The sequence below is a fragment of the Pelobates fuscus genome, chromosome 2 (genome assembly GCF_036172605.1).
Source record: "Pelobates fuscus isolate aPelFus1 chromosome 2, aPelFus1.pri, whole genome shotgun sequence".
NCBI classification, from domain to species: Eukaryota; Metazoa; Chordata; class Amphibia; order Anura; family Pelobatidae; genus Pelobates; species Pelobates fuscus.
In genome coordinates, this window is record NC_086318.1 from 442589413 (window position 1) to 442617057 (window position 27645).

A 27645-nucleotide genomic window follows, 5' to 3' on the forward strand; every position below is an offset into this window, starting at 1 on the left:
ATGTCTCCCCATCTGCCTCCAGAAACATCATGATTGGCATACCTCAGGGCGCCCCTGACAGAGTGTCTAAGTCATGCAAAAGAGCCCTCCCGCTCCAGGCATAACAAGAATGGCAATGGAAATGTGTGAGCGCACAGAATGAGATTTACTCCGACTTAGATATCGGGTCTAGTGAGGAGGCTGGGTTGGAGTCCAATAGTGACTCGGAGAATGATGGTGGGGACTTGGGTCTTGACCTCTTTACCTCAACCGCAGCATGGATGACGGGAGGCGACATTGGGGTTGATGCTCCCGAGACCGCAGATACTGCCCTCGTGGACCCGCTGGGTGAGCCCTTGTTTGATCCGGATTATCTTCACCATCCACAGTCAGCGGAGTGGCTCCCCGCTGGGGAGTCCTGGGTGCCCCCCCCTCTTAGCAAGGCGGCACGTAATAAACTCCGAGCTGAGTGCCCTAGACCGGTGGTACCGAACAAGGTGTTACACCCCGGAAGTTGACCCCAAAATTACTCAATTTTTATCTAAGGTGGGCTGGAACCCACGTAAGGGCCTCGACTCGGAACTCAGATCGTGCCAGAACAAACATCTAGATATCTTTGGGCCCCTGGCCAAGCTTTTTGATTTGGCGGAGGACGCCAGGGCCGATAATAGGTTGGTCAACCCAGACGAACTCCGTGATTGGGTCCGGAGGGCCATCTGTATTGCTGGCAGCGTCAGTGTTTCACACTATGGAGCGACGTAAGGCCATCCTATCCTCACTGAGGATGGTAAAGATGCCCAAGTGACTTCTTTATTAAGGACCTTTGCTGTTTTGTTGGGGCTTTTACTGCCCTAGATAAAGCCCAGTCCTCCATGAGGAGGGTGTTCCAGGGGCGGGTCTCTACCAGGGTCGGCAGATCCAGGGGCCGTCTGGCCGGCCGCAACTTCTTCTATTCCCAGGAAGGGGCTCCTTCATTCAACGCCCAAACTACCAGGAGGCCAGATGCGCCCGGTAATCAATTTACGCACGCTCAATTCCAGGGTATACTACCGGCATTTCAAGATGGAAGGCATCCGTCTACTCAGGGACCTCCTACACGGGGATTGGTTGGCGAAAGTAGACCTGAAAGATGCGTACCTGATGTTGCCGGTGCATGCGGCTTTGTGGGACCTCCTACGCATCCGATCGAGGGGACACACATGGCACTTCACCTGTGGTTTGGTCTCTCTTCGGCGCCTTGGTGCTTCCCCAAGCTGCTACGTCCTGCAATGGCCTGGCTCCGCAGTCGGGGCGTATGCCTCATTGTTTACTTGGACAATATTCTGATCATGGCTCAGGAACGTTCCGTCCTCCTGCTGACCCAGCTGAGTTTCCTCATCAACTGGGAGAAATCGTGCCTGACGCCATCCAGGTGCATGGAATTCTTGGGCTTCCTCGTGAACTTGGAGGAAGACTCCTTGAGTCTGCCTACGTCCAAAATTCGAACGACCCGCGAGGAGCTCAGCAGGGCACTCATCCGGCCACGTCTCACCTTCTGACATTTGGCAAGACTTATCGACCTGTATGCATCGTTGATGCTGGTAGTGTTCACGGCTCCCCTTCACTATCGCGCTCTCCAACGGTTGAAGGTTGCTCATCTTCACCAGGGAACATTGTATGCGGACCTGATCTCCTTGGACGAGGAAGGACGGATTGCGTTGGTGGATTCACAATCTGTGCATGGAGCGGCAGGGCCATATTGGGATCTCAGCCCACCATAGTACAACATAGACTCGTACGCAAGCCTCCATGGCTGAGGCGCCCACTGCGTGGGGGTGTCTACAGGCGGGCACTGGTTAGAGACCGAATCCAGAATGCACATCAATGCTTTGGAGCTTCTGGCGGGATCCTTTGCGATTCAGAGTTTCGTGAAGGGGACTGCCAATGCCTGCATTCGCCTACATATGGACAACGTATCGGCAGTTCGATATGTCAAGCACATGGGCGGCACTCAATCGACATTACTGATGCGCTTGCTGATGGATTTCTGGGAGTTTTGTCTAACGCGGAATCTGGTGGTTCAGGCCCAGAGTACCTGCTGGGCCTGCTCAACGTTCAAGCAGATTGGAACTCACGTTATCTCTTGGACAGCTTAAATGTAGAGGTGTTTTGCACTATCTCGTCCCTTTGGGGTCCCTCTGCCATCTACCTATTTTGACTCACAGCTCAACACCCAGCTGCCCCGTTTATTCAGCTGGTGTCCAGACCTGGCCGCAGAGGCACTGACCTCTTCTCTATGCTTTCCCTCCATTTGCCATGCTTCCCAGGGTGCTGCTTCAGGTTTGCCGCCAAGTGGCGAAGCTGGTCCTCGTAACCCTGTTCTGGGGGACTCAGTCATGGTTCCCTCAACTTCTGGAGATGGTAGTAGATATTCCCAGGTTGTTGATGGCCCATCTGGACATGCTTCAGGATCCAGCAGACCAGTTACATCCTCTCCTCCTGTACGGCTCCCTTCTGTTGATGGCTTGGCGGATTTCCGGGGACTCTGTCAAGTCCCGGGAGTTTCAGACGCTACACGACACCTCTTGGCAGATGCATGGGCACCCGGGACTCGAAGATCATATGGGTCAGCTTGGAGATCTTGGGCTAGCTGGTGACTGGCTAGGGACGTGGATCCCGTTTCAGCCCCTGTGACGGTTATTCTCCAATTTCTCACGTCTCTGTTTGAAGCTGGCCGAGCGTACCGGACGATCAATGTGTATAGGTCAGCCATTTCTTCAGCCCATCAAGGTTTCGAGGGTTGTCCGGCAGTGCAACATCCTTTGGTATGCCGACTTCTACGCAGCTCTCACCTCTCTTGACCTCCTAGACCTCATTATTCCTCCACCTGGGAAGTCTCCATCGTTTTATCGCTGTTTGATTTGTCTAATGAGGGCGACATTAGTATCCTGTAGGAGGGTTTCGGATGGACGCGCCATGGATTTTGACGCATGTTCACTCCCGATGGAGTGACTTTCAATATATCCGGGCGCACGAAAACTTTGATTAGATCGGTATCGTATCCGTCTTTCCCTTCTGCTCCAGCGTTGTGTTCGGTGGCCTGTTTACGTGAGTCGCATCGGTCAGCATCTACTTTTTTTTTTTTTTTACATTTGGCCTCCATTTTCCCCCGGTGACGACTACTACCCTGGCTCATTGGTTGAAGTGGGTTTTACAACAGGCGGGAGTGAACACTTCGGTGTTTAGAGCCTACTCTGTTAGGGGTGCTTTGGCCTCGTCAATTTCCTCGGGGGCACGGTTGGAGGACCTGATTAGTGGTCTCCGGAATCTACTTTCCTTGAATTTTATTTTCGGCCGGTGACTCATGTATTTTTACGGTTGTCAGTCAACTTTAAACTTGCAATATGAGCTGTGTCTTGTAATAAAATTACATGAATTTGCTATTACATGGTGAAAAGTCATGATTTTATCAAAGACACGGAGGCGAGTATTGTCACACCCTAGATATACGTCTGAGTTGGTTTATATCTTCCCTCCCTGTTACTCTGGTGGTTGGATAAGGTTTGTATTACAGTAAGTGCGGTGTTATCACTCTATGCTTTGTGGTCAGTGTATATTGGATGGGAGGTTGTTCAAGGTTTTCATTGTTGTTTCATAAGAAGGTTTATGTTTTACAATTACACTAAGTTACAAAGTCCGAAGTAACCGTGTGGCTCCTGTTCATTTATGTCTTCACAGCCTGATTCAGATTCATTCTGTGGACTCCTGCTGATCGTCATCTGATGGGATCATCTCGGATGGCGAGTTCTTGTTTCTATTATGGATTGGTTCCGGCTCGTTGGATTGTTGCCTGGTTGGAACTTCGACAGGATTTAACTGCAGTGTTTCTGCGGCTGGACTGCTTCATCGGTTCCTGTTTGTTTTATCGCGTTCGCATCTCCAGGAAAGAGGAAGTATTAAGGGAGGTGCTGTCTATTATTCTTGGACTTGGTATGGGAGTGGCTTATATGACTATGTATACCATATTTTTTCTTACTGTTTTGTATTCTTTGCTGCTATTGGTGGATAGTAAATAAAGAAGGGATGTGCAATATCCGTCTCTGTGTCTTTAATAAAATCATTACTTTTCGTCATGTAATAGGAAAATCATGGAATTGTCAATCAGTACAGAATATGGATTATTTGGGAAATATTAAACAGTGCAATAAAATCTTACATACTAATTAATATCGGAAAGTATTTTTGTGAAGTTTGAGCAAGCCACACATTCACATTGTGTAAACATCTTTTTAGTTCTTATGCATCTCTGAGCAGGAATCTCTACACAAGTGCCTTTATTCTACCTTTACGTGCTAGCTTTGCTTCCTATATTTCAAAGAGATGCAATCTTAATTTTAAACAAAACATACTTAAATTGTGAGTGAAGGGGTTACAGAGATGTAGTTCCAAGCATTCAACTTGGCAGCAAAGAGGAACAGTTGCACCTACCTGATGGGGTGAGTGATGTGCAGTATGTGTCATTAAAATACCAGGTAATTTATTATTAAAAACAAATCCCAACAAATAAAAATGAATTAAAAAAACTGGTTAGATTTAAAAACAAGCTGCAGAGGCAATAGGCAGGTTCTATAATACAGAGTATTGCACCCAACCTTCTGGTACGACAATGGTTATTTACCTGGGAAATCCTCCTCTGATCATCATGGCTTATTTATTCCTGTGTTAGCGCTTTAATATATACTAAAACCTGATCACACGGGAGATAAAATGTTATTAGTTCAATAATTCAGTCCAGCCGAATTGAGTTCTGTATTTCCTCGTTTCAATGGGTTTGATCTGATCTGAATTATGTGTCATCTATGCAGGACATTAGAGTGTTTTTCTAAAGTTACTGCGCCCTTTACCAGCCACTGGTAAGTCTAAAAAAAACAAAAAACGGCGTATATTAATGACTCTTTAAAAACTGCACCCTCCATGTTATATGCAGTGCTTTCTAGCGAGTGTTCTGTGCCACCAACACATTGACTCCAGGGCTCAATGCAAACCTTCAAATCTGTTTCCAAATACCATATCTAATGCACATCTCAATTTCTGAAACCTGGAAGCTGGATAATGTTTTTTTCTGGCAAATGTAATGCAATAGATTATAGAAGAAGAGACTACTATACTACATTGTGCTACAATGAAAATGTTTTTTGCCATATGCCATAGTGACATTGATGGTATTTCAATTTTACTGTTACATGTTAAGTCAATTCTTTCTTAAGCCTGTGTGAATCCTTTTGTGAGTTTGAATTTGTGTTTTTCAATTTGTGTGTTTCAATTCAGCAGTTTTAATTCGCTGGAAAATGTAGAATTTTTCCCGGATTGTAATGCGCCATTGAATCTAATGCGCATTCAAATCTTTTTAAAAAAAAAAAAGGTGCGCGTTAGATTCGAGTAATGCTAACACTTACCGTATTTAAAGTTAGGATTCAGTTAAAACTAATATCTCAGTTTGGCTAAACTTGTTTTATCCATGTAGTCAATATACACACACTTTGCAGAGTCGAAACCTGTTTGAGTAGAAATATTTCTCTGTCCCAGTGCCAGTATGGGGCATCGGTAGATGAGGGGGTTTGCCCTGAGATTCAATCGGTGGCAAACATTGATCACTCACTGTGAAGCTAGGATCCTTGATCTAAGTGAACATCGCACCATGACTGCACTCAACTGTAAATTATAATGACAAAGGACAATGGGAATACAATGTATGTAATAACCTACTATTGTACTGTCCACAGTTAGTGGATGTGGCTACCACTTTCAGAGTGCTCCGTGGTTAATTACTGGGATGGAGCCACTTCCTATATTAATAATCAGGGTATTCTGAGATTCAGAACATCAGTGTTTGGTGGATATTTGTGATATTCCACTAAAAAACATATTTTTTTTGGGGGGGGGCATTTCCTATACATCATCAATAAGATCGTAAGCATGTGTTTTAAATCTAGTATAAATGATTAAACATAACAAAAAAATATTCAGTGGCGTGTGTCCTGTCAGTTAATTAATGGTAGACCTTACAAGATCTAGAGGTAACTGAAGTGTGCAGCACCTTAGTGATCACAACACTTGATAAATCTGGTATCTGTAGAGTTCTCGGCAGCTTCTGTAAGAGCTCCTTGCTCCTTGACACAAACAGAGCTTGCAGCTCAATTAAAACAAGTCAATTACTTGGAGCTGCGTTCCCCCACTCTCAATCACGTTCTCACAAGCAGTTAAAGCACCACTTCTCGTCTCCCAGCTAATTGCACAGAGTTTAGTTTAAACATCTTTAAATTCACAGCTGATCAGGATCTCAAACTCTGAAACATGCTGGTGTTAACCTCTTTCATGTTCTTCCCTATTAATTACAGCCGTTGTGACCGCCATGCCATTAAAACCTTGCTGTCTTGTCGTCACAATTTAATAATTATCCTTTGAGCATCTCAGTGATAAAAAATATATATAGTAAAAAAAGAAAAAGAAATTTTTACATTTCCATAAAATATTATATACCTGCTAGACAAAGTTGTGAATATTTTCCTGTACAGTGCTGTTTGACATGTCTTTAAGTCTATTTTCAAAGGAGGAGTTTGCCCATTTTAGTAATCTTATTCTATATTTGAGTGGTACAGAAATATATATTTTTCTAATTTGGCCTTTTCATATTTGTGTTTTATAGATTTCCAAAAGAAGCAGCCAGATGAAGACCCCACCCCCAGCACAAGTAGTAGCCAGTCAGATTTGTTCCCAAATGAAACAAACAGCGACAATGGTAATACCTCGATACCCACGACGCCCGTTACCACCACCCAGCAGTTCTCCACAGACCAGAATGTAGCTTGCCCCAGTACAGAGGAGTGTAAGTGAGCACACATCTTCTATATCTTACAGTAACCTAGTTTATGTCTGTAATCGCTGCAAATTAGATAGAGAGATGCACTAAAGACCATAACTAGTGCTGAATCCTATAATGTGCTAGGAGGCTGTGGCTAAATCGTTTCCAAGCAGTTGGACAAAAACGATAGACTACCCCACTTGTAATGTATAGCAACATTATATAACGAGAAGCCGTGATCACAAAGCTACACGGGATTCTGAAAAAGTTATGGCAATCTATCCGCACCCGTATGGTTACCAGTGATTTAAATGGGCACAATTCATGTTAACCCTTTCAGTTCTGCCAATCTGATGCAATCTTCCACTTATCAGTGCTCATTTCACACCACAAGCTCTGCCTCTCATGATGCCTCCAGCATGAGCATGTGGTGCCTGTAGTATCCCTCAGCTTACATGGCTTGACAAACCCAGAATTAATTTGATAGGCTCCTAGAACCATAAACACTGCAATAAACTGTACAGTAAGCAGAAGTGGTTATAGTGGTTTGAAATGGGCCTACATCTTATGAAAACAGGCAATTCAGGGGTAAAACTGTCACTCTGTAACTTACTGGGGCTGTAATCTCCAATACTGTCAATAGTAGCTGCTAACAGGTATAAATCTTATATTCAGATCAACAGCAGCAACAGGGACCTGAGAACAGATTTAACGTTGTCCTTTTTTCAATCTCTGTCACTGATAGTACCTCGGAGGTAGAGATGACACCTGTTTTATCTGCGCTACTTGTGAGGTTAATATACACTGCTCAAAAAAAAAAAGGGAACACTTAAACAACACAATGTAACTCCAAGTCAATCACACTTCTGTGAAATCAAACTGTCCAATTAGGAAGCAACACTGAGTGACAATCAATTTCACATGCTGTTGTGCAAATGGGATAGACAACAGGTGGAAATTATAGGCAATTAGCAAGACACCCCCAATAAAGGAGTGGTTCTGCAGGTGGTGACCACTTCTCAGTTCCTATGCTTCCTGGCTGATGTTTTGGTCACTTTTGAATGCTGGCGGTGCTTTCACTCTAGTGGTAGCAAGAGACAGAGTCTACAACCCACACAAGTGGCTCAGGTAGTGCAGCTCATCCAGGAGGGCACATCAATGCGAGCTGTGGCAAGAAGGTTTGCTGTGTCTGTCAGCGTAGTGTCCAGAGCATGGAGGCGCTACCAAGAGACAGGCCAGTACATCAGGAGACGTGGAGGAGGCCGTAGGAGATCAACAACCCAGCAGCAGGACCGCTACCTCCTCCTTTGTGCAAGAAGGAACAGGAGGAGCAATGTCAGAGCCCTGCAAAATGACCTCCAGTAGGCCACAAATGTGCATGTGTCTGTTCAAACGGTCAGAAACAGACTCTATGAGGGCCCGACGTCCACAGGTGGGGGTTGTGCTTACAGCCCAACACTGTGCAGGACGTTCGGCATATGCCAGAGAACATCTAGATTGGCAAATTCGCCACTGGCGCCCTGTGCTCTTCACAGATGAAAGCAGGTTCACACTGAGCACATGTGACAGACGTGACAGAGTCCGGAGACGCCGTGGAGAACGTTCTGCTGCCTGCAACATCCTCAAGCATGACCGGTTTGGCAGTGGGTCAATAATGATGTGGGGTGGCATTTCTTTGGGGGGCCACACAGCCCTCCATGTGCTCACCAGAGGTAGCCTGACTGCCATTAGGTACCGAGATGAGATCCTCAGACCCCTTGTGAGACCATATGCTGGTGCGGTTGGCCCTGGGTTCCTCCTAATGCAAGACAATGCTAGACCTCATGTGGCTGGAGTGTGTCAGCTGTTCCTGCAAGACGAAGGCATTGATGCTATGGACTGGCCCGCCCGTTCCACAGACCTGAATCCAATTGAGCACATCTGGGACATCATCGCTCCATCCACCAACGTCACGTTGCACCACAGACTGTCCAGGAGTTGTCAGATGCTTTAGTCCAGGTCTGGGAGGAGATCCCTCAGGAGACCATCCGCCACCTCATCAGGAGCATGCACAGGGCATATACAGGCATGTGGAGGCCACACACATGACTGAGCCTCATTTTGACTTGTTTTAAGGACATTACATCAAAGTTAGATCAGCCTGTAGTGTGTTTTTCCACTTTAATTTTGAGTGAGACAGAGCTATTATTTCATCGCCCGAGCTCTTACAAATATGTTTGTTGTTTTGTTTGATTGCTTTGTGCGGGTTCTTGTTTTCTTCCCAACATCAAGTTACATTTGTCTTAGATTTATTTCTTATTCTTCCCATATTGCCACTTTTTTTTTTTTTTTTTTAAATTCTTTATTTTTGAATGCAGAATTAGTTACAGGCGTAAGCAGTGATATGTTCAGAGTTACATAGCATTTTAAACATTGGGTACATGTAAGCAATAGGTACTGCACTTTTTTTTTAAAAAAAGACAAAACAAGACAAGACCAGTAGTTAGGTAGTTTATGGCTAGATGTCGGTGTACGTATTTCAAACAGTTAACTTTCATTCTATGCTGGTTTATTCAGGTTCTAACCGCTGTATTTGCACTATGCTATAAGAAGCTGTCTATTACAGAAAGTCCTGCTGTGGCTGAATAGTTGTCTTCAGTATTAACGCTTAAATGGTTTCTGCTGCTTATAACAAAGAAGGATTTATTGCTATAATGGTTCACCAGCTTGTCAGGTGTATTGGATCTTTTTGTTAAATAACATATAAAAGCATAACATGAGGTATAGGGGGTTTATGTGGTGGTAGTGCATGGTACATTTCAGGTGATATAAGTTTCCGAGGGTGGTCATGCTGCTCCGTGGAGCAGATGGCTGTTCAGTACCTATGCAATACATGCCTTTTCCCACCTCGTCTATGGCTTTAGTGATTCGGTCATTTGAGCATTTAGTGTCACTGTTTTTAGGGCTCACTTTTGTGTGGCCTCTGTTCCCTAAGATGGGTCGTTTATTGCATGCTTGATCGGTCACTAGGTTTGGGGGGGAAGGGAGAGGGGGGTTAAAACGAAAAATAGTAGTAGGTCAAGTGGGGTGGGGGGGGGAGGTAGGAAGGGCCAGGGAGGGATCGACACCGTTCCATGGGGGTTTGCCGCAGGTAGGTAGAGTGTTTGACTGTGTGTGTCCTATCCGGTAAAGCTCGAGCCCCTATGTGGTGTTCATGGGTCTCAGCGGTTCGTGTAGTCTTCCCATGGCTCCCATGTTTTTATGAATAGCGGGTAGGTGTCCCTGACTTGTGCCGTGAGCCTATCCATGAGATGGGCTTCCTTTATGTTCTGTGTTACTCTGTCTATGTGGGGCATATCTGTGTGCAGCCATGTCTGTGCCATGGCTCTCCTGGCTGCTAGGGTGATTTTATTGAGGAGTTTTTGTTCTCTGTGTGTGAGTTCGTCTAATGGTTTTGCTATGTGGAATGTCCCTGGCTCAGCGTGTATAGGTTTGTGTAGCACTGCTGCTAGTAGTGTGGCGATGTTTTCCCAGAAGCTTTTCGCTTTAGGGCAGTCCCACCACATGTGGAAGTAGGTTCCCTTCCCCCCACACTCCCTCCAGCATGTGTCTGTTGTTGTTTTCCCCATTCTGTATTGTTTGACTGGCGTGGTGTACCACCTCATGAGTGTTTTATAGCATTGCTCCTGGTGTAGGACGCAGATGGAAGACTTCGCCGCCGCCTCCCATATGTCTTGCCAGTCCCCGCTTTCCGGTGGGTTTTGCAGTTCAGCTTCCCACTGTGCCACGTATGTGGGTGTCTGTGTGTCGGCTGTTGGTGCACTGAGTTGGGTGTACAATTGCGTTATGAGGCCGGCCCGTGGTGCGTCCCTGGCGCACAATGTTTCGAAGAAGGTCATCTTGGCCATAGCTGCCTTGCGGATGTGTGGTTTTCTTGCGAAGTCTCTAAGTTGGATATACCTAAAATAGTCTCTGGTGCCTAAGGGGGCCAGCGTTTTTAGGTTGTCAAAGGATCGGAGTGTGCCCTCTTGGTATAGCTGATGGTACCTCTGGATACCCGTATCCTCTATGTTTCGGAAGTCCCTAGCCGTGAGGCCGGGTGGAAAAGCTTTGTTTCTGAGGTATGGGGTGAGGGGTGATGTTGGGTGGGATAGATCATATTTATGTGTCGTGGCATCCCATATCCTGGTGGAGTTCAGGATAGCTGGGCAGGTTGTGCTTAGTGCAGGTCTGTCTGTACGGGGCACCCATATCCAGTATTGTGGGAGGTCGGTATTCATGAGCCCGGTTTCTAGGTCTACCCATCTGTGTGTGTCAGGCGGTGAGTGCCATTCTATGACTTGCGCTAACTGGGCGGAGAGGTAATAAAGATAGAGGTTGGGCAGGCCTAGGCCGCCCTTGCTTTTGGGGGTGTATAGCGTCTGTCTTGCTATTCTGTGCCGTTTGCGTGCCCAGATGAAGTCGTCTATCGCCGTTTGCAACGGTTTTAGGTCCCCCTTAGTTACCTTGATCGGGAGTGCTTGGAAGATGAATAGTAGTCGGGGGAGGAGGTTCATTTTGACACAGTGTAATCTGCCAATCCACGAGATGGGTTTTTCGTGCCATCTATCGAGATCTCTCATGAGGGTGTTTGAGTCTTTGGTGGTTCTCTTTATATAGGTCATTGGGGTTGGCGGTTAGTGTAACCCCTAGGTATTTAACTGGTCTGGGGCATATGTTTAGGTTCGTCACTTGTTGGAGTCTTGTAATATCCGTCGCTGTCATCCCTACCGGCATGCCGACCGATTTGTCGAGGTTTATCTTATATCCCGATACCTGGCTGAAGTCGTCCAGTAGTGTGAGGAGGTGTGCGGTCGAGCTGGCTGGGTTAGTGAGGGTGAGGAGTACGTCATCCGCGTACGCAGATACCTTGAACTCCTCCGTGGCTATTTTGATGCCCGTTATCTGCTGGTTTGACCTTATGAGGTGTAGCAAAGGTTCCAGGGCCAGTATGAAGAGGAGCGGGGAGAGGGGGCATCCCTGACGTGTGCCATTCGTAAGCTTGAATAGTCTCGGTGTTGCGTTTGGTATCATGGTCTGTGCCCTCGGGTTAGTGTATAGGGCTTTTACAGCTGTTATATAGAATTCAGGCATCTGCAACCTTCGCAGGAGCGCAAACATGTAGTGCCATTGGATTCGATCGAACGCCTTCTCCGCGTCCAGGGAGAGGACCAGAGAAGGCGTCCGATTCTCCCCCGCCCACCAGATAAGATCCGTAGCTCGTCTCGTGTTTTCGTATAGCTGCCTAGTGGGTACAAAGCCCACTTGGTCTGCGTGAATACATTTGGTTAGTATGGGATTTAGTCTGTTTGCAAGTATTTTAGCATAGACCTTTATGTCGAAATTGATGAGTGAAATTGGACGGTAGTTGGCTACCTGTGTGTCGTCTCTGCCCGGTTTGGGGATTAGTACGATATTTGCCGTTGCTAAGTCTTGGTTGGGCGCGTCTCCCTCCGTCCACCGCGTGTACATATTGGCTAGATGGGGTACTAAGTCTTCCTTGTATGTTTTGTAGTACGCCCCATCATAGCCGTCGGGACCTGGGGCCTTGTTTCCCTTCAGGCCTGTGATCGCTCTTTCAATTTCCTCTTCGTGGATGGGGTCCTGTAGCGGTGCTGTTATGTCTGCCGATAGGCGTGGGAGCTGGGCTCGGTCTAGGAATGTGTCTACAATGGTAGTGTAGTGTTCGTTATGCGCTGTCAGCGTGGGAGAGTGGTTATATACCGCCGTGAAGAAGTTCGTGAATTCGTCATTTATGTCTTTGGGGGTAGTGATTAGTTTGCCCTGTTTGTCTTTCAGAGCGGTGATCATGGTGGTTGCAGTCTTAGGCCTGAGGGCTCGAGCTAGGAGTGTGTCCATTTTGTTGGACTTTTCGTAGAAAAGTCGTTTGGTTTTGGTGAGTTCTTTACTGACATCGTCAAGCATCAGTTCCCTAATCAGGTGTCTAGTGTCTTTCAATTCTTTGGTTGTGGCGTGGGTGACTGTCTGTTTGTGACGCAGTTCTATTTTGCGCAATTGTGTTTGGAGGTCTGCTAGTCGTTTACTTCGTTCCCTTTTTAGTCGGGTGGCGATTTTTATGAGGAGTCCGCGGATTACGGTCTTGTGAGCTGCCCATAGAGTCGTCGGGGAGACGTCTGGGGTAGCGTTGGTCTGAAAGTATTGTGTAATTTCTTTTTGGATTTCGTCCTTGACCTGTGGGTTTCTGAGTAGAGATGCATTCAGTCTCCATCTCCACGGCGTGTGGGTGCCTGGGGTTTTGAGTGTAAGAGCTATATCTGCGTGGTCTGACCACGATATGGGGTTGATCGTCGTCGATTGAGTCCAATGCATGCCTGTTTGGTTTGTGAGGAAGAAATCTATTCTGGAGTAGGTGGTGTGTGCCGCCGAGTAGAATGTATAGTCCTGTTCCCCTGGGTGCTGGAGCCTCCAGGGGTCCAGCAGCCCGTTGTGTCGTATGAAGTTATGTAGGAGTTTGTCCTGTCCCCCCCTGTTCTGTGATCTTGGGAGGCGGGGTCCTCCGCTTCTGTCGGAGGCTGGGCAGGGTGTGGCGTTCCAGTCCCCCCCCAGGATGAGTATCCCCCTCGGGAGCTTCCTAATCAGTGTTTCGAGATCTGTCCAGAACTGCGGGGAAGGGGTGTTCGGAGCGTATATATTTATGAGGTGGTAGACATTAGCGTGCATTGTTCCTGAAAGCACCACGTACCGGCCCTCCGCGTCCGTTTGTACCTCATGGATTTGCATGGGACAGCGTTTGTGTATGAGTGTTTCGACCCCGTTTTTTTTGTATGGTGCCCTGGATGCGTAGGCCTTAGTATATATGTGATTTGTTAGTTGTATCTTTGAAGCGCGTGGTATGTGCGTTTCTTGGATGAAGGTGATGTCAGCGCGTTGCCTGTTAATTTCTCTTAAAAGGAGCCTGCGCTTGTTAGGGGCGTTCAGCCCGTTAACATTCAAGGATGTTAGTTTGAGTTCCATGTTTGGTTAGTGTGGGGTGCGATGTGCGGCTTACTCGTCTCTTGGTGAGGCAGTTGTGGTTCAGTGGCGTGTGTTTTAGAGTTCCGCCAACTGTCTGTCCCCAGCGAGTGTCGATCCCTCCGCTGGCTGGCGGGGAAGGGAGGGGGTGGGGGGGATTGGGTACGGAAGGTGTCCGAGATATGCAGGGACGGCAGTGGCCTGCAGTCAGTCCACTATCCGATAAAGGAAAAGAGAAGAAAAAATAACTATATACAAAGTAGTACTCTGCAGGTACTTAGTACTGCAAATTTATCAAAAATTTGATAATGCTAGATAGCAAGTCCGGGTCTTACCTATCGCCAGGAGCCAGTGGGGTGTGCTCCCACCGCGCTGAGGTGTGTTCCTCTCGCGGGGTGGAGGCTCAGCTGCCTAGCACCCTGGCGAGACCCATATGTATATGTTACAACCAATGCTGTTCTATCCGATCGGTCAGCCTCCTGGCGGGGGTGGGGGTGGTGGGGTGTCATAGTCTCTTCTTTGTGTGTCATGCCTCATCGTCCCGGGGTAGGGTGTCAGCCTGTGCAAGGGGGGTCTAGTGGTGGGACGTTAATTCATAGAGCGGGTCAGCCTCCTTACTGTCCCCTGTCTTCGTCCCCAGCTGAGCTCTTGCCCATCTGCCCCACATGTCAGCGGGGCCCCAACCTCCCGGGCATGTCCCTTTTATGTTATTTTTATCGTCTTTTGTTTGTTTGTTTGTATTATTTTTGTGTCTTTTTTATTTTTTTATTTATTTATTTATTTTTTCCCTCCCTGGGGGGGTTGATTTGTGTCCTGTCTGCCTTTCTTTCTGACAGTGTTTTCTCATGGGGTGTTTATGTTTCAATGTCCGGTATGCTCCCTGTCTGTCCAGTCCTCTGCAGGGAGCCCAGAAGCCTGTGTGGTAGTTACATCGCGCGGTTTGAGCGCTGGGTCGCCCCCGCTGTATATGGGAGTCTACATAGCTTGTGTGGATGTCTGGTGTAGCCTGATATCAGGGTTGTGGGCCAGTTAAGAGCCTCAGAGGTGTGCCAGCTACCTGGTCTATTGCCGCCTCAGTTCGTGTGCTCCCCTACGTGGTCGTGCCCTCCCGCCTTTTCCCCCCTTCAAACGGCCCATGGCGGGTTTCGCTATCTGCTTGCTGGGTGTTTTAGCCATATTTCTGGTGCTCTGTGTCAGCTCACCAGTGTCTCCAGTAACAACATGTCCCCCGAGCCTCCTCCCCCCTCCCCCATCGTGTCCCTCTCCCCTGTGAGGCAAATTCGGTCTCCGCTCCCATTCACAGTAGTAATTAATTATTTTCTATGCTAGCTGAAACAGGTATAACATGCAAACTGTGCACTTAAGAGATTTGAGATAAACAACAACAGAAAAAAAGAAAACACGTTAAAAATCAATATGGTTAGCTTGCGTGCATATGAGTCCCCTGGAGTGTCCATCTCCCGCCGCCACGGGATCAATTGGAACTGTTGCTCTGCTCTTCCCAGGATGCGGGCAGTAGGGCTATGTCGTCTGCGCCATGTATGGGCATCTGCAGGTCATCTGGAGTTTCGATGTTAAGGTCTCTTAAGAATGCCCTCGCGTCTGCTGTCGGCAGTAGGACCGTCGGTCTGGGGCCGTTGAACGCGATGATCTTGAAGGGGTAGCCCCAGGCGAAGCGAACCCCTTTCTCTCTCAGCAAGTCGGTGATCGGCTTCCATTCCTTCCGGCGCTGCAGCGTGGACGGGGCGACATCCTGATACAGTTGGAGTGTCGTACCTTCCCACGTGTAAGGCTGTTGCCTGCTCTGTTTCAGGATCGCCTCTTTCGTTTTGAAATGGTGCCACTTCATTATGACGTCCCTGGGTGGGCTGTTGCTGGGTCCCTTGGCTCTCAGGGCACGATGTGTTCTTTCTACTTGCCAGAGCTGGTCAGGGATGTTGGGCAGTCCCTGGCGGAGGCATGCCACCAAGATGGTTTCCAGGTCTGCATCCTCCACCGTTTCAGGCAGGCCCCTGATCCGTAGGTTGTTGCGCCTGGCCCTGTTTGAAAGGTCTTCCAGCTCCAGTTCTAGGTCTGCAATCCGGTGCTGCATGGCGTTGGTAAGTTTCGTTGCTCCATTGTAGGCAGTGGTTACTTGGGCCATGCGCTTCTCCATGGCCGAGGTGCGGGCCCCAATGGCGGCAATCTCCGCTTTCACTTCCGCCGTGGAGCGGGCTATTTCTGCCGCCAAAAACCCCTTGGTTTCTGCCAGCGATTTCAGTATCGCTGTGCCGGAGGCCTCTCCGACAGTATTGGGCGTTGTTGCAGGGCTGTCCGCCTCCGTGGGAAGTGTGCTGGCTTGCGAGCCGCGTGCAGCAGGCCTGTGAGTGGATAGCATGTCCGCTATAGATATTGCCTCCTTCTGGCCCTTCTTTGTCGATTTGCGGTTGGACATCCGTGTATTGGGAACGGGTCCGGTTCTGCCGTGTGCGGAGTCGCTGTTTTGGGTCACCAGCCTTGGTTGTAGCGGGTTGCAGTGCGTTTTTATGGGTCTCGGGTGCGGAGCTCTGAGTCTAGGCGGCCATCTCGGTCGGCAGTCAAAACCACGCCCCCCATATTGCCACTTTTTTGGGAGGGTGTTTTTCGATATTTTGAAAACATTTAAATGTCATTGCTTCTGTCTTACAATATAAAGTCTGATTATGTGTTTTGACTTGAAAAGACACTGACATGAAGGTTGGAGTATATTGTCATTTGTCCATATTCTGTTTATACAGTGTTGTGATGCGTTGTTTAACTTTCGCTTTGACTCACTTTGTCAAGAGGTTTTTGTTTTTTTCTTTAACCCCTTAACGCCGTTACGGCATTCATTGCCGTCCCGCATTAAATGGGCTTTAAAGCCGTTGTGGCGGCATAGTACGCCGTAACGGCTTGCAGCCCCAGGAGGTGAGATTTACTTACCTCCGCCGCGATCCTCTTTGGGAGGACTGCCTGACAGCCCAGGCAGCCCTCCCCCGGCAAATGAGGCCCCCGAGAGCGATCACATTGCCCCCTATAGCTGGCTGTGGATCTGCCAGCAGGGGGACTGTTTGAGCTCTCAGACAGTCCCCCTGCTGGTGGGAAGAATAATAAAAATATTATTAGACAAGTTTAAAATAAAATAAATGTTAATATATATATATATATATATATATATGTGTGTGTGTATGTATATATATATATATATATATATATATATATATATAAAAAAATGTATAAAATATATATATATTATATATACATATTATATATGTAACGTCATACATAGTGTATTTTAATGTTAATATAAGTACATATATTAATCTTAAAATACACTTAGAATGACGTTACATATATATGATATATATATTGTGTATATATAATACATCTATATATATTTTTATATATATTTTATATTTATATGTACACGTATAATTACAATAGTAAATAAATAAAATATTTTAAAAATTATTTAAATACATTATATATACATATGTAATCTCATTCTAACTGTATTTTGTTATTACATATATATTGGTAACAAAATACACTTAGAATGACATTCTATATCTATCTATATATAAAATACAAATATCTGCAAATATTTATATATAGTTAAATATATATAATTACATAAATAACTACATAAGTGTACACGTAGACTTTAAATACATATATATGTGTATATATATATATATATATATATATATATATATATATATATGTAAATTCTACGTGTAAGCTTAAGTAATATTTTAACATAATTATGTGATTTAATTAATTAAAATTTGATTGACGTGCCTGACAACCCAGGCAGCAAGTGCAGAGAATTAAATTTGCACGCACTATATTTAACCCTGTAACTTTCCAAGACACCATAAATTTCTGTACATGGGGGGTACTGTTTTACTCGGGAGACTTTGCTGAACACAAATATTAGTGTTTCAAAATGATAAATTGTATTACAACGATATATTTAGTAAAAGTGACGTTTTTTGCATTTTTCACACACGAACGGCACTTTTACTGACGATATTATTGTTGTAATATGTTTTACGGTTTTGAAACACTTATGTTTGTGTTCAGTGAAGTCTCCCAAGTATAACAGTACCCCCTATGTACAGGTTTTATGGTGTTTTGGAAAGTTAGAGAGTCAAATATAAGGCTTGCATTTCATTTTTTTCACATAGAAATTTGCCAGATTGGTTATGTTGCATTTGAGACCGTATGGTAGCCCAAGAAGGAGAATTACCCCCATGATGGCATGCCATTTGAAAAAGTAGACAACCCAAGGTATTGCAAATGGGGTATGTCCAGTTTTTTTTAGTAGCCACTTAGTCACAAACACTGGCCAAATTTAGTTTTTTTGCTTTTTTCACACTAAAACAAATATGAACGCTAACTTTGGACAGTGTTTGTGACTAACTGGCTACTGTAAAAGACTGGACAAACCACACTTGCAATATCTTGGGTTGTCTACTTTTGCAAATGGTATGCCATCATGGGGGTAAATCTCATTCCTATGAATTCCATATGAACTTAATATGAAAGAGGAGAATTACGGTTGAACAGACATATAGCGCAAATACCAGTTTTTGTTTACATTTTGTTTTGATCAGAACGTGCACTATTGACTCCATCCTGAAGGGGTTAATAAATGATTTCAGTTTAACAAAATCCAACAAAGGATGTGTTTGTTTTTTTGTTTATTTAATTAATGGGCATTGTGGACTTGCCTCCACTGGGATTTTATGACGATATAATCCATATCAGCTGTTGGCGGGTGGGTGACTGCAGACATATTTTCTCTTATTTTTAAGTCAATGCATTTTCTTAAAAAACAGCACCATGTGCAAGTCTAGTGCTTTATTGTCCCACATTTCAACTAGTATGTCCTGTAATCAGTGGCCTTCTGGTATCACCATAGGCCCTGTTAGTACCTCATGACTGTTTGATAAAAGAAATACCACATTACATAATATGGAAAAAGTCTTGTAAATAGCATCTACTAGCTACTGTTGTACGGACCGCTTCTGCTTTTATTGACTTTTATTGTATGGACTGCCATCTCTGCTTCTAGGGTCCTTGCCGCCGTGGGCGTTTATTGGCTGTTACTATATGGACTGCCGTATCTCTGCTTCCCGAGTCCGTGCCCCGTGGGCCATTTATTGGTTGTTATTGTATGGACAGCTGTATCTCTGCTTCCTGATTCTGTGCTGCCGTGGGCGTATAAAGACTGTTACTGTATGGACTGCCGTCTCTCTGCTTCCCGAGTCCTTGCTGCCGTGGGTGTTTATTGGCTGTTACTGTTTGGACTGCAGTATCTCTGCTTCCCGAGTCCTTGTCGCCATGGGTGTTTATTGGCTGTTACTGTATGGACTGCTGTCTCTCTGCTTCCCGAGTCCTTGTCGCCATGGGCGTTTATTGGCTGTTACTGTTTGGACTGCCGTCTCTCTGCTTCCCGAGTCCTTGTCGCCATGGGTGTTTATTGGCTGTTACTGTATGGACTGCTGTCTCTCTGCTTCCCGAGTCCTTGTCGCCATGGGTGTTTATTGGCTGTTACTGTTTGGACTGCTGTCTCTCTGCTTCCCGAGTCCTTGTCGCCATGGGTGTTTATTGGCTGTTACTGTATGGACTGCTGTCTCTCTGCTTCCCGAGTCCTTGCTGCTGTGGGCGTTTATTGGCTGTTACTGTATGGACTGCAGTATCTCTGCTTCCCGAGTCCTTGTCGCCATGGGTGTTTATTGGCTGTTACTGTATGGACTGCTGTCTCTCTGCTTCCCGAGTCCTTGCTGCCGTGGGCGTTTATTGGCTGTTACTGTATGGACTGCAGTATCTCTGCTTCCCGAGTCCTTGTCGCCATGGGCATTTATTGGCTGTTACTGTATGGACTGCTGTCTCTCTGCTTCCCGAGTCCTTGTCGCCATGGGCGTTTATTGGCTGTTACTGTTTGGACTGCCGTCTCTCTGCTTCCCGAGTCCTTGTCGCCATGGGTGTTTATTGGCTGTTACTGTATGGACTGCTGTCTCTCTGCTTCCCGAGTCCTTGTCGCCATGGGTGTTTATTGGCTGTTACTGTTTGGACTGCTGTCTCTCTGCTTCCCGAGTCCTTGTCGCCATGGGCGTTTATTGGCTGTTACTGTTTGGACTGCCGTCTCTCTGCTTCCCGAGTCCTTGTCGCCATGGGTGTTTATTGGCTGTTACTGTATGGACTGCTGTCTCTCTGCTTCCCGAGTCCTTGTCGCCATGGGCGTTTATTGGCTGTTACTGTTTGGACTGCCGTCTCTCTGCTTCCCGAGTCCTTGTCGCCATGGGTGTTTATTGGCTGTTACTGTATGGACTGCTGTCTCTCTGCTTCCCGAGTCCTTGTCGCCATGGGTGTTTATTGGCTGTTACTGTTTGGACTGCTGTCTCTCTGCTTCCCGAGTCCTTGTCGCCATGGGTGTTTATTGGCTGTTACTGTATGGACTGCAGTATCTCTGCTTCCCGAGTCCTTGTCGCCATGGGTGTTTATTGGCTGTTACTGTATGGACTGCTGTCTCTCTGCTTCCCGAGTCCTTGCTGCTGTGGGCGTTTATTGGCTGTTACTGTATGGACTGCAGTATCTCTGCTTCCCGAGTCCTTGTCGCCATGGGTGTTTATTGGCTGTTACTGTATGGACTGCTGTCTCTCTGCTTCCCGAGTCCTTGCTGCCGTGGGCGTTTATTGGCTGTTACTGTATGGACTGCAGTATCTCTGCTTCCCGAGTCCTTGTCGCCATGGGCATTTATTGGCTGTTACTGTATGGACTGCTGTCTCTCTGCTTCCCGAGTCCTTGTCGCCGTTGGTGTTTATTGGCTATTATTGCTTTGGCTATCTGCCTTATTTCTGTACCATTGAAGCCTTCCATGTTATGTCTATGTAGACAGGCTATAATTACCTCTGGACACATTTCTACCTTGTAACCCCCGCCCCCTCCCTTGGGGTACTTCATACTGCTTTATGTACATGGTGCACGTGGACATGGCTCTGAGAACACAGTATTACCATCTCATTCTCCACACTCCAGCATTTTATACCTACATTTTATTATGAGTGCTGCCTTTAACCCCTTAAGGACCAAACTTCTGGAATAAAAGGGAATCATGACATGTCACACATGTCATGTGTCCTTAAGGGGTTAAAAGTCTGCTCCTCCACTACTCATAATAAGATCACCATGCCTTGTGAATATTGTCATGGTGGCTACCCATACCTTAAAATGTGCCGTGGGAGCAAGCTGCAGTTACCTTACATGCGCCATGCCCTTTGCGCTCCTCTCCGAAACCATTATTGTGCTGCAAGCTTGTTTAAAAAGGGTTAATGGGGTGCATTTGATGCAGAAAGGGTAAATCATTAACATATTGGTGATGATGTTGATAACAGAATGAATTTGACAACCTGTTTCAGAAGGGGTAATGCATTACTAATTAGCGCAGGGTGCCTGTAGCCTGAAATTAATGAGCTACTGTTATGTAAATGTCATGTTAATTAAGAGTGTTTTGAAAGCACTATAAATCTGCAGGATGACGGCAATGTTGGGTGAACTCCCCTGTTTAATAATGTCGATGGATTTTTTTTTTCCCTTTCAAAGACGATGGATTCAGGAACGGTCAGTCCTTTTCAGCACACGCTTGACAAATCCATTTTTCTTAAGTGATCTCATTAGCGCTGCTCCTGCAGCAGATGGCCACCACAATACCAGCCAGCTCAGATACACGCTCCCCAATGGCAGCACCCTTTTGGAGAATTTTTAATAGTGCGTCGCCCTCATCGACACTTTCAGGGAAAAGCAGAATATTCTGCGCTGAATCCAGAACATTTGGGGGTTTATGGAAAAAGAAGAATTTAACTACCGGTATATGTGCCAACTGATGTTCCAGAAATTATTTCATTACTAATCTCGCAGACGATCTAAGGGTTAACAGAAGATTGGAGATGTGTTAGTGGAACCTAAAGCTTAAATGCAAGTGCTGAGTGTCAAGGTTCCCGGTTGTACTCTAAATGACAAATTAAACTTAATGAAAGCGATACTTAGAATATAGGAAACCCAACACAGTCCTCACTGATGTTGGGTTTCCACTCAACAAAAAAATTTAAAACATTTCTGCTTTGACACTCACAAAGTGGTGAATTCAATAAATAATGAATTGTGATTTAATGAATATCGATTTCCAAAATTTAGGGAAAAATCTCAAACTCTACGATATTCACAACATTTAGCAGTTTGCTTTTCAGTGCACCCCAGTTTGGGGCTTAAACATGCATAAACCATCTTGGGTTTTAAGAGAGCATCATGTGGTCAGTGGCTAAAATAACCATATAACCGTAAGTCATCACAATAATATTTTGTGTAAATGCTGTGCTACAAGTCTTGACTCGGTACAGCTCACAGTTTAGTGGATAAGCCACATGTTTTTAAGCGAACAAGTTAGAGGTTTCAATCTCCAGCAAACACATGGTTTTACATAAAATGTATTTCTGTCGCTGTTGTATAATACATATTCCTCCAACAGCACTAAGACATACCGCCAAAACTTGCAAATCAGTACGTTTGCTCAATGCATTTACTAACATTGTGTACGATAAACCCAACACATTTTAAACTCCTTCGTGTTTGCCCATTTTAACAACATTGGAGACTGCAATTATGTTCACGTCTAGTTCTCTAATTAGAATTCATTTGAAAACAAAGTATTTTACATTTTAAAAAAAATAGCACGCCTCAACTTTGCATGCCGTCTTTCACAGCATTTCTGCTTGTCTTTTTTTGTAAGCAGCTGCCATGGGAACGCAGTGCGGTGCAGCGCTCGAGCATCGAAAAAGTTAACGGGTATTGGCGATGTTAAACAGTAGCTTTAATTTGTCTGCTTGTTTCAAAAGCCTGCCAATTATCAAAGCTGCAGCATGGAGGCATTTACTGGGGCCAGCCATTTATCTTCACCCGTCCGCAGTACAATGCGTGATTCCTAGCGATGGAGTGAATACATTGAATTGGCCCATTGGCTTAACAAGATCTCCAGAGAGCGCAAACGTGATGAGGGAGCAATAGATTGCCTGGATGGGAGCCAGCACAGATTCCAGAGCAGTTAAAAATACTACGGAGGAGGAGAGATAATTCAAATCTGCAGAACTGAGCGAGCTCCCACAGGAGGGAGTTTGTCTATACACTAATTTTACAGATATTAAAAGCCAATCCTTGCTCCCTCGCAGAGCTTCCTGCAGCCTTCCAGCTATCGCCTGGCAGATAGCAGAACTGAGCCTCACGGCTTTATATTGTCAGTCACTGTAATAAACATATTCTGCTCTCTGTAGCATTTAGAGAATGTATCGCAGCAAAAAGAAACTTATTTTTATTCAGGTTGAGCACAGTCAGGAGTGAAATTCATAGGGGACTACAGGGGTAACGATCAGGGTCAGGATAATGATAATGTCATGGTCTTCAAACACATTAATTTAACTCTATGCTGTGTGGCCCACTGGGACATGCATAGCATTATGTAGGCACTGGCAGATTTAACTATTATTGCACCAAGACAGGTGGTCACTCTCACCTCTAACACGCAGAGTAATCAGCCACCATTAATACTCAGAGTAATAAGCCATCATTGACACAAGAGTAATTAACAGGGATCGATACTAAGAGTAATCGTCCAGGAATTGATACTGAGAGTATTCGTCCGGAAATTGATACTAAGAGTAGTCAGATGGGAATTGATACTGAGAGTAATCGGCCGGAAATTGATACGCCAAGTAACCTGGCTGTCCCCCTCTGATAGCGCTACTCCTGCCTTTTTATGTTTTGGTGGGCTACAATTATCTCACCCTCCCAGACTCAACTGTAAAGGAGGTGGTGTAGGCATCCTTCTTTCCCCTCAATGTACCTTTCAACCAATCATAACTCCCCCTGCCCTATCCTTTTCTTCTTTTGAAGTTCACACTGTCCGCCTATTTAAACCCACTCCTTTAAGAATTGCAATCATCTATCATCTATTTCTGCTTCTTCTCCCCAACTCGTCTCTGGTGTCCCCCAAGGTTCAGTCCTTGGTCCCCTACTGTTCTCTATCTATACTGGCTCCCTTGGTAAACTCATTAGCTCCTTTGGCTTCCAATATCATTTCTATGCAGATGACACGCAAATCTACCTGATCTCTCCCCGTCCCTCTTGACTAGTGTCTCTGACTGCCTTTCTGCTATTTCTAACTGGATGGCTGCCCACTTCCTTAAACTCAACTTGACCAAAACTGAAATTCTAGTTTTTCCTCCCTCAAGTGTTGCTACTCCTGTGTCTGTCTGTCTCCAAGTCAACGGTGCTACCATCTGCTCCACCACGCAGACTTGCTGCCTAGGTGTTCTCTTTGACTCTGACCTCTCCTTCACGACTCATGTTCAGTTTATCGCCAAATCCTGTCGTTTCCATATCAAAAACATTGCGCACATCCGACCCTACTTAACGCCAGATGCGACTAAAGTGATGGTCCATTCCATTGTCCTTTCTCGCCTTGACTACTGTAATCCGCTTCTCAGTGGTCTTACATGCTTCCAATTTGCGCCGTTACAGTCCATAATGAATGCGGCGGCGAGGCTCTTTTTGTCCGCCCGCACCTCCCACGCCTCACCCCCTCTGTCAGTCCCTACATTGGCTCCCTGTAAGATATAGGGCTCAATTTAAAATTGTGGTTCTTGCTTTCAAATCTCTACATATTGCTGCTCCCACCTATCTATCCTCACTAATACACAAGTATGTCCCGTCTAAGCCCTTACGCTCTGCTGAAGACTTACGTCTATCTACCTCTGATGCTCGCATTCAAGACTTCTCCAGGGCTGCACCGTTCCTGTGGAACTCACTTCCCTCCTCTGTTAGATGCTCACCCAGTCTCCACTCCTTCAAAAAATCATTAAAAACCCACTTCTTCATAAAAGCATATCAATTTAACTGTTAATAGCTCTCGACTGCTAATACTATCCTTACCTTTTGTGTCACTTTACCTTACTCCCCCTAGCATGTAAGCTCATTGAGCAGGGCCCTCAATCCCTCTGTTACTGTGTCACTATACCACGCTCCCTCTTGCATGTAACCTCACTGAGCAGGGCCTCAATCCCTCTGTTACTGTCTCTATACCCCACTCCCTCTAACATGTAACCTCACTGAGCAGGCCCTCAATCCCTCTGTTACTGTGTCACTATACCCCACTCCCTCTAACATGTAAACTCACTGAGCAGGACCCTCAATCCCTCTGTTACTGTGTCACTATACCCCACTCCCTCTAACATGTAAACTCACTGAGCAGGACCCTCAATCCCTCTGTTACTGTGTCACTATACCCCACTCCCTCTAACATGTAACCTCACTGAGCAGGGCCCTCAATCCCTCTGTTACTGTGTCACTATACCCCCCTCCCTCTAACATGTAAACTCACTGAGCAGGGCCCTCAATCCCTCTGTTACTGTGTCACTATACCCCGCTCCCTCTAACATGTAAACTCACTGAGCAGGCCCTCAATCCCTCTGTTACTGTGTCACTATACCCCGCTCCCTCTAACATGTAAACTCACTGAGCAGGTCCCTCAATCCCTCTGTTACTGTCACTATACCCCACTCCCTCTAGCATGTAAACTCACTGAGCAGGACCCTCAATCCCTCTGTTACTGTGTCACTATACCCCACTCCCTCTAGCATGTAAGCTCACTGAGCAGGCCCTCAATCCCTCTGTTACTGTGTCACTATACCCCACTCCCTCTAACATGTAAACTCACTGAGCAGGGCCCTCAATCCCTCTGTTACTGTTTCACTATACCCCACTCCCTCTAACATGTAAGCTCACTGAGCAGGGCCCTCAATCCCTCTGTTACTGTATCACTATACCCCACTCCCTCTAGCATGTAAGCTCACTGAGCAGGGCATCAACCCCTCTGTTCCTGTGTGTCCAAATTGTCTGGTTAAAACTACCTACCTATGTCTGTTCGTCCACCCACTATAAAGTGCTTCAGAATTTGTTGGCGCTATATAAATAATATAATAATAATCAGTCGGGAATTTATACTGTGCAAAAGGGTAATAAGCGCTCTCTTCTCAAGGGTGAGCAGCAGTTCACCAACAAGGTGTTCCCTCTACCTTGTGATAAATGGACAGATAAAATAGAAAGGTGAACAGCGCTAAAGATCAGAAATTGTACATACGTTTAGTAGAAATACTGGCCAGCGGAGTAACTTAAAAAAAAGGAGAAACAAAGATACAAATAATGGTACAGTATGTATGAACGATATAATTCCACAAGAACAAAGGTGTTATATTCACACTCACACTTTGAGGAGCTATATCAGCTCGGTGTTAAGAGCTTGGACGTAATAATCCCCGTCTATGGATTTCTTGAGGTTCCAGATCGTTGGTGAGTTTATAGGTGTAAGTATTGGTTATATGAAAAACAAGAGTAAAATACGCCACATGGTCTAGTACGTAAATATAAAATATTGTAGTAAGAGTAGATAATCCTACTTACATATACTAGAGCAATGACCTGCTCTAGTTTGGAGAATTTCAGGTGGAATAATCCCCACCTCGGGATATAGTGGACCCAGGTATAGCAGCAAAGCAGTATTAAATAGGAAGGAGGACAAAAAAAAATGACTGGATGGTTTAAAAATTATATATACTTTAATACAATAAGTAAAAAGTGAATAATACACTATAAAACCAGTCCTGTATAAAAGTCCAAAATTCTTCCTCACTTGACGCGTTTCGCCGAAGCTTTCTCAAAAGTGAAATTTCACTTTTGAGAAAGCTTCGGCGAAACGCGTCAAGTGAGGAAGAATTTTGGACTTTTATACAGGACTGGTTTTATAGTGTATTATTCACTTTTTACTTATTGTATGAAAGTATTTTTAAACCATCCAGTCATTTTTTTTTTTGTCCTCCTTCCTATTTAATACTGCTTTGCTGCTATACCTGGGTCCACTATATCCCGAGGTGGGGATTATTCCACCTGAAATTCTCCAAACTAGAGCAGGTCATTGCTCTAGTATATGTAAGTAGGATTATCTACTCTTACTACAATATTTTATATTTACGTACTAGACCATGTGGCGTATTTTACTCTTGTTTTTCATATAACCAATACTTACACCTATAAACTCACCAACGATCTGGAACCTCAAGAAATCCATAGACGGGGATTATTCCGTCCAAGCTCTTAACACCGAGCTGATATAGCTCCTCAAAGTGTGAGTGTGAATATAACACCTTTGTTCTTGTGGAATTATATCGTTCATACATACTGTACCATTATTTGTATCTTTGTTTCTCCTTTTTTTTAAGTTACTCCGCTGGCCAGTATTTCTACTAAACGTATGTACAATTTCTGATCTTTAGCGCTGTTCACCTTTCTATTTTATCTAGGAATTTATACTGAGAGTAATCCACCTGGAATTGATACGCGGAGTAATCAGCCGGGAATTTTGATAATTGAAACATGTCACAAACCATATCACTGTTTATTCTCTTTTGTCACTTTGTCACTGATATAAAAACATAGAATGTGACGGAAGATAAGAACCATTTGGCCCATCTAGTCTGCCCAATTTTCTTAATACTTTAATTAGTCCCTGGCCTTATCTTATAGTTAGGATAGCCTTATGCCTATCCCACGCATGCTTAAACTCCTTTACTGTGTTAACCTCTACCACTTCAGCTGGAAGGCTATTCCATGCATCCTCTACCCTCTCAGTAAAGTAATACTTCCTGATATTATTTTTACACCCTGTTCCAAATTATTATGCAAATGATATTTTTCTCATTTACCTAAATAATATTACATAAATTATG

General features: G+C 45.3%; 1 protein-coding gene across 1 annotated transcript in view; it reads left to right on the forward strand.

Annotated features, from left to right (window-relative positions):
- The window catches only part of ZFAND3 (zinc finger AN1-type containing 3), a 270967-nt gene that overhangs the window by 127070 nt on the left and 116252 nt on the right, over positions 1-27645 (forward strand). Inside the window, exon 3 of the mRNA XM_063444125.1 lies at positions 6665-6844. Coding sequence (XP_063300195.1) covers positions 6665-6844 — 180 coding nt within the window. The remainder of the gene's footprint in view (positions 1-6664; positions 6845-27645) is intronic.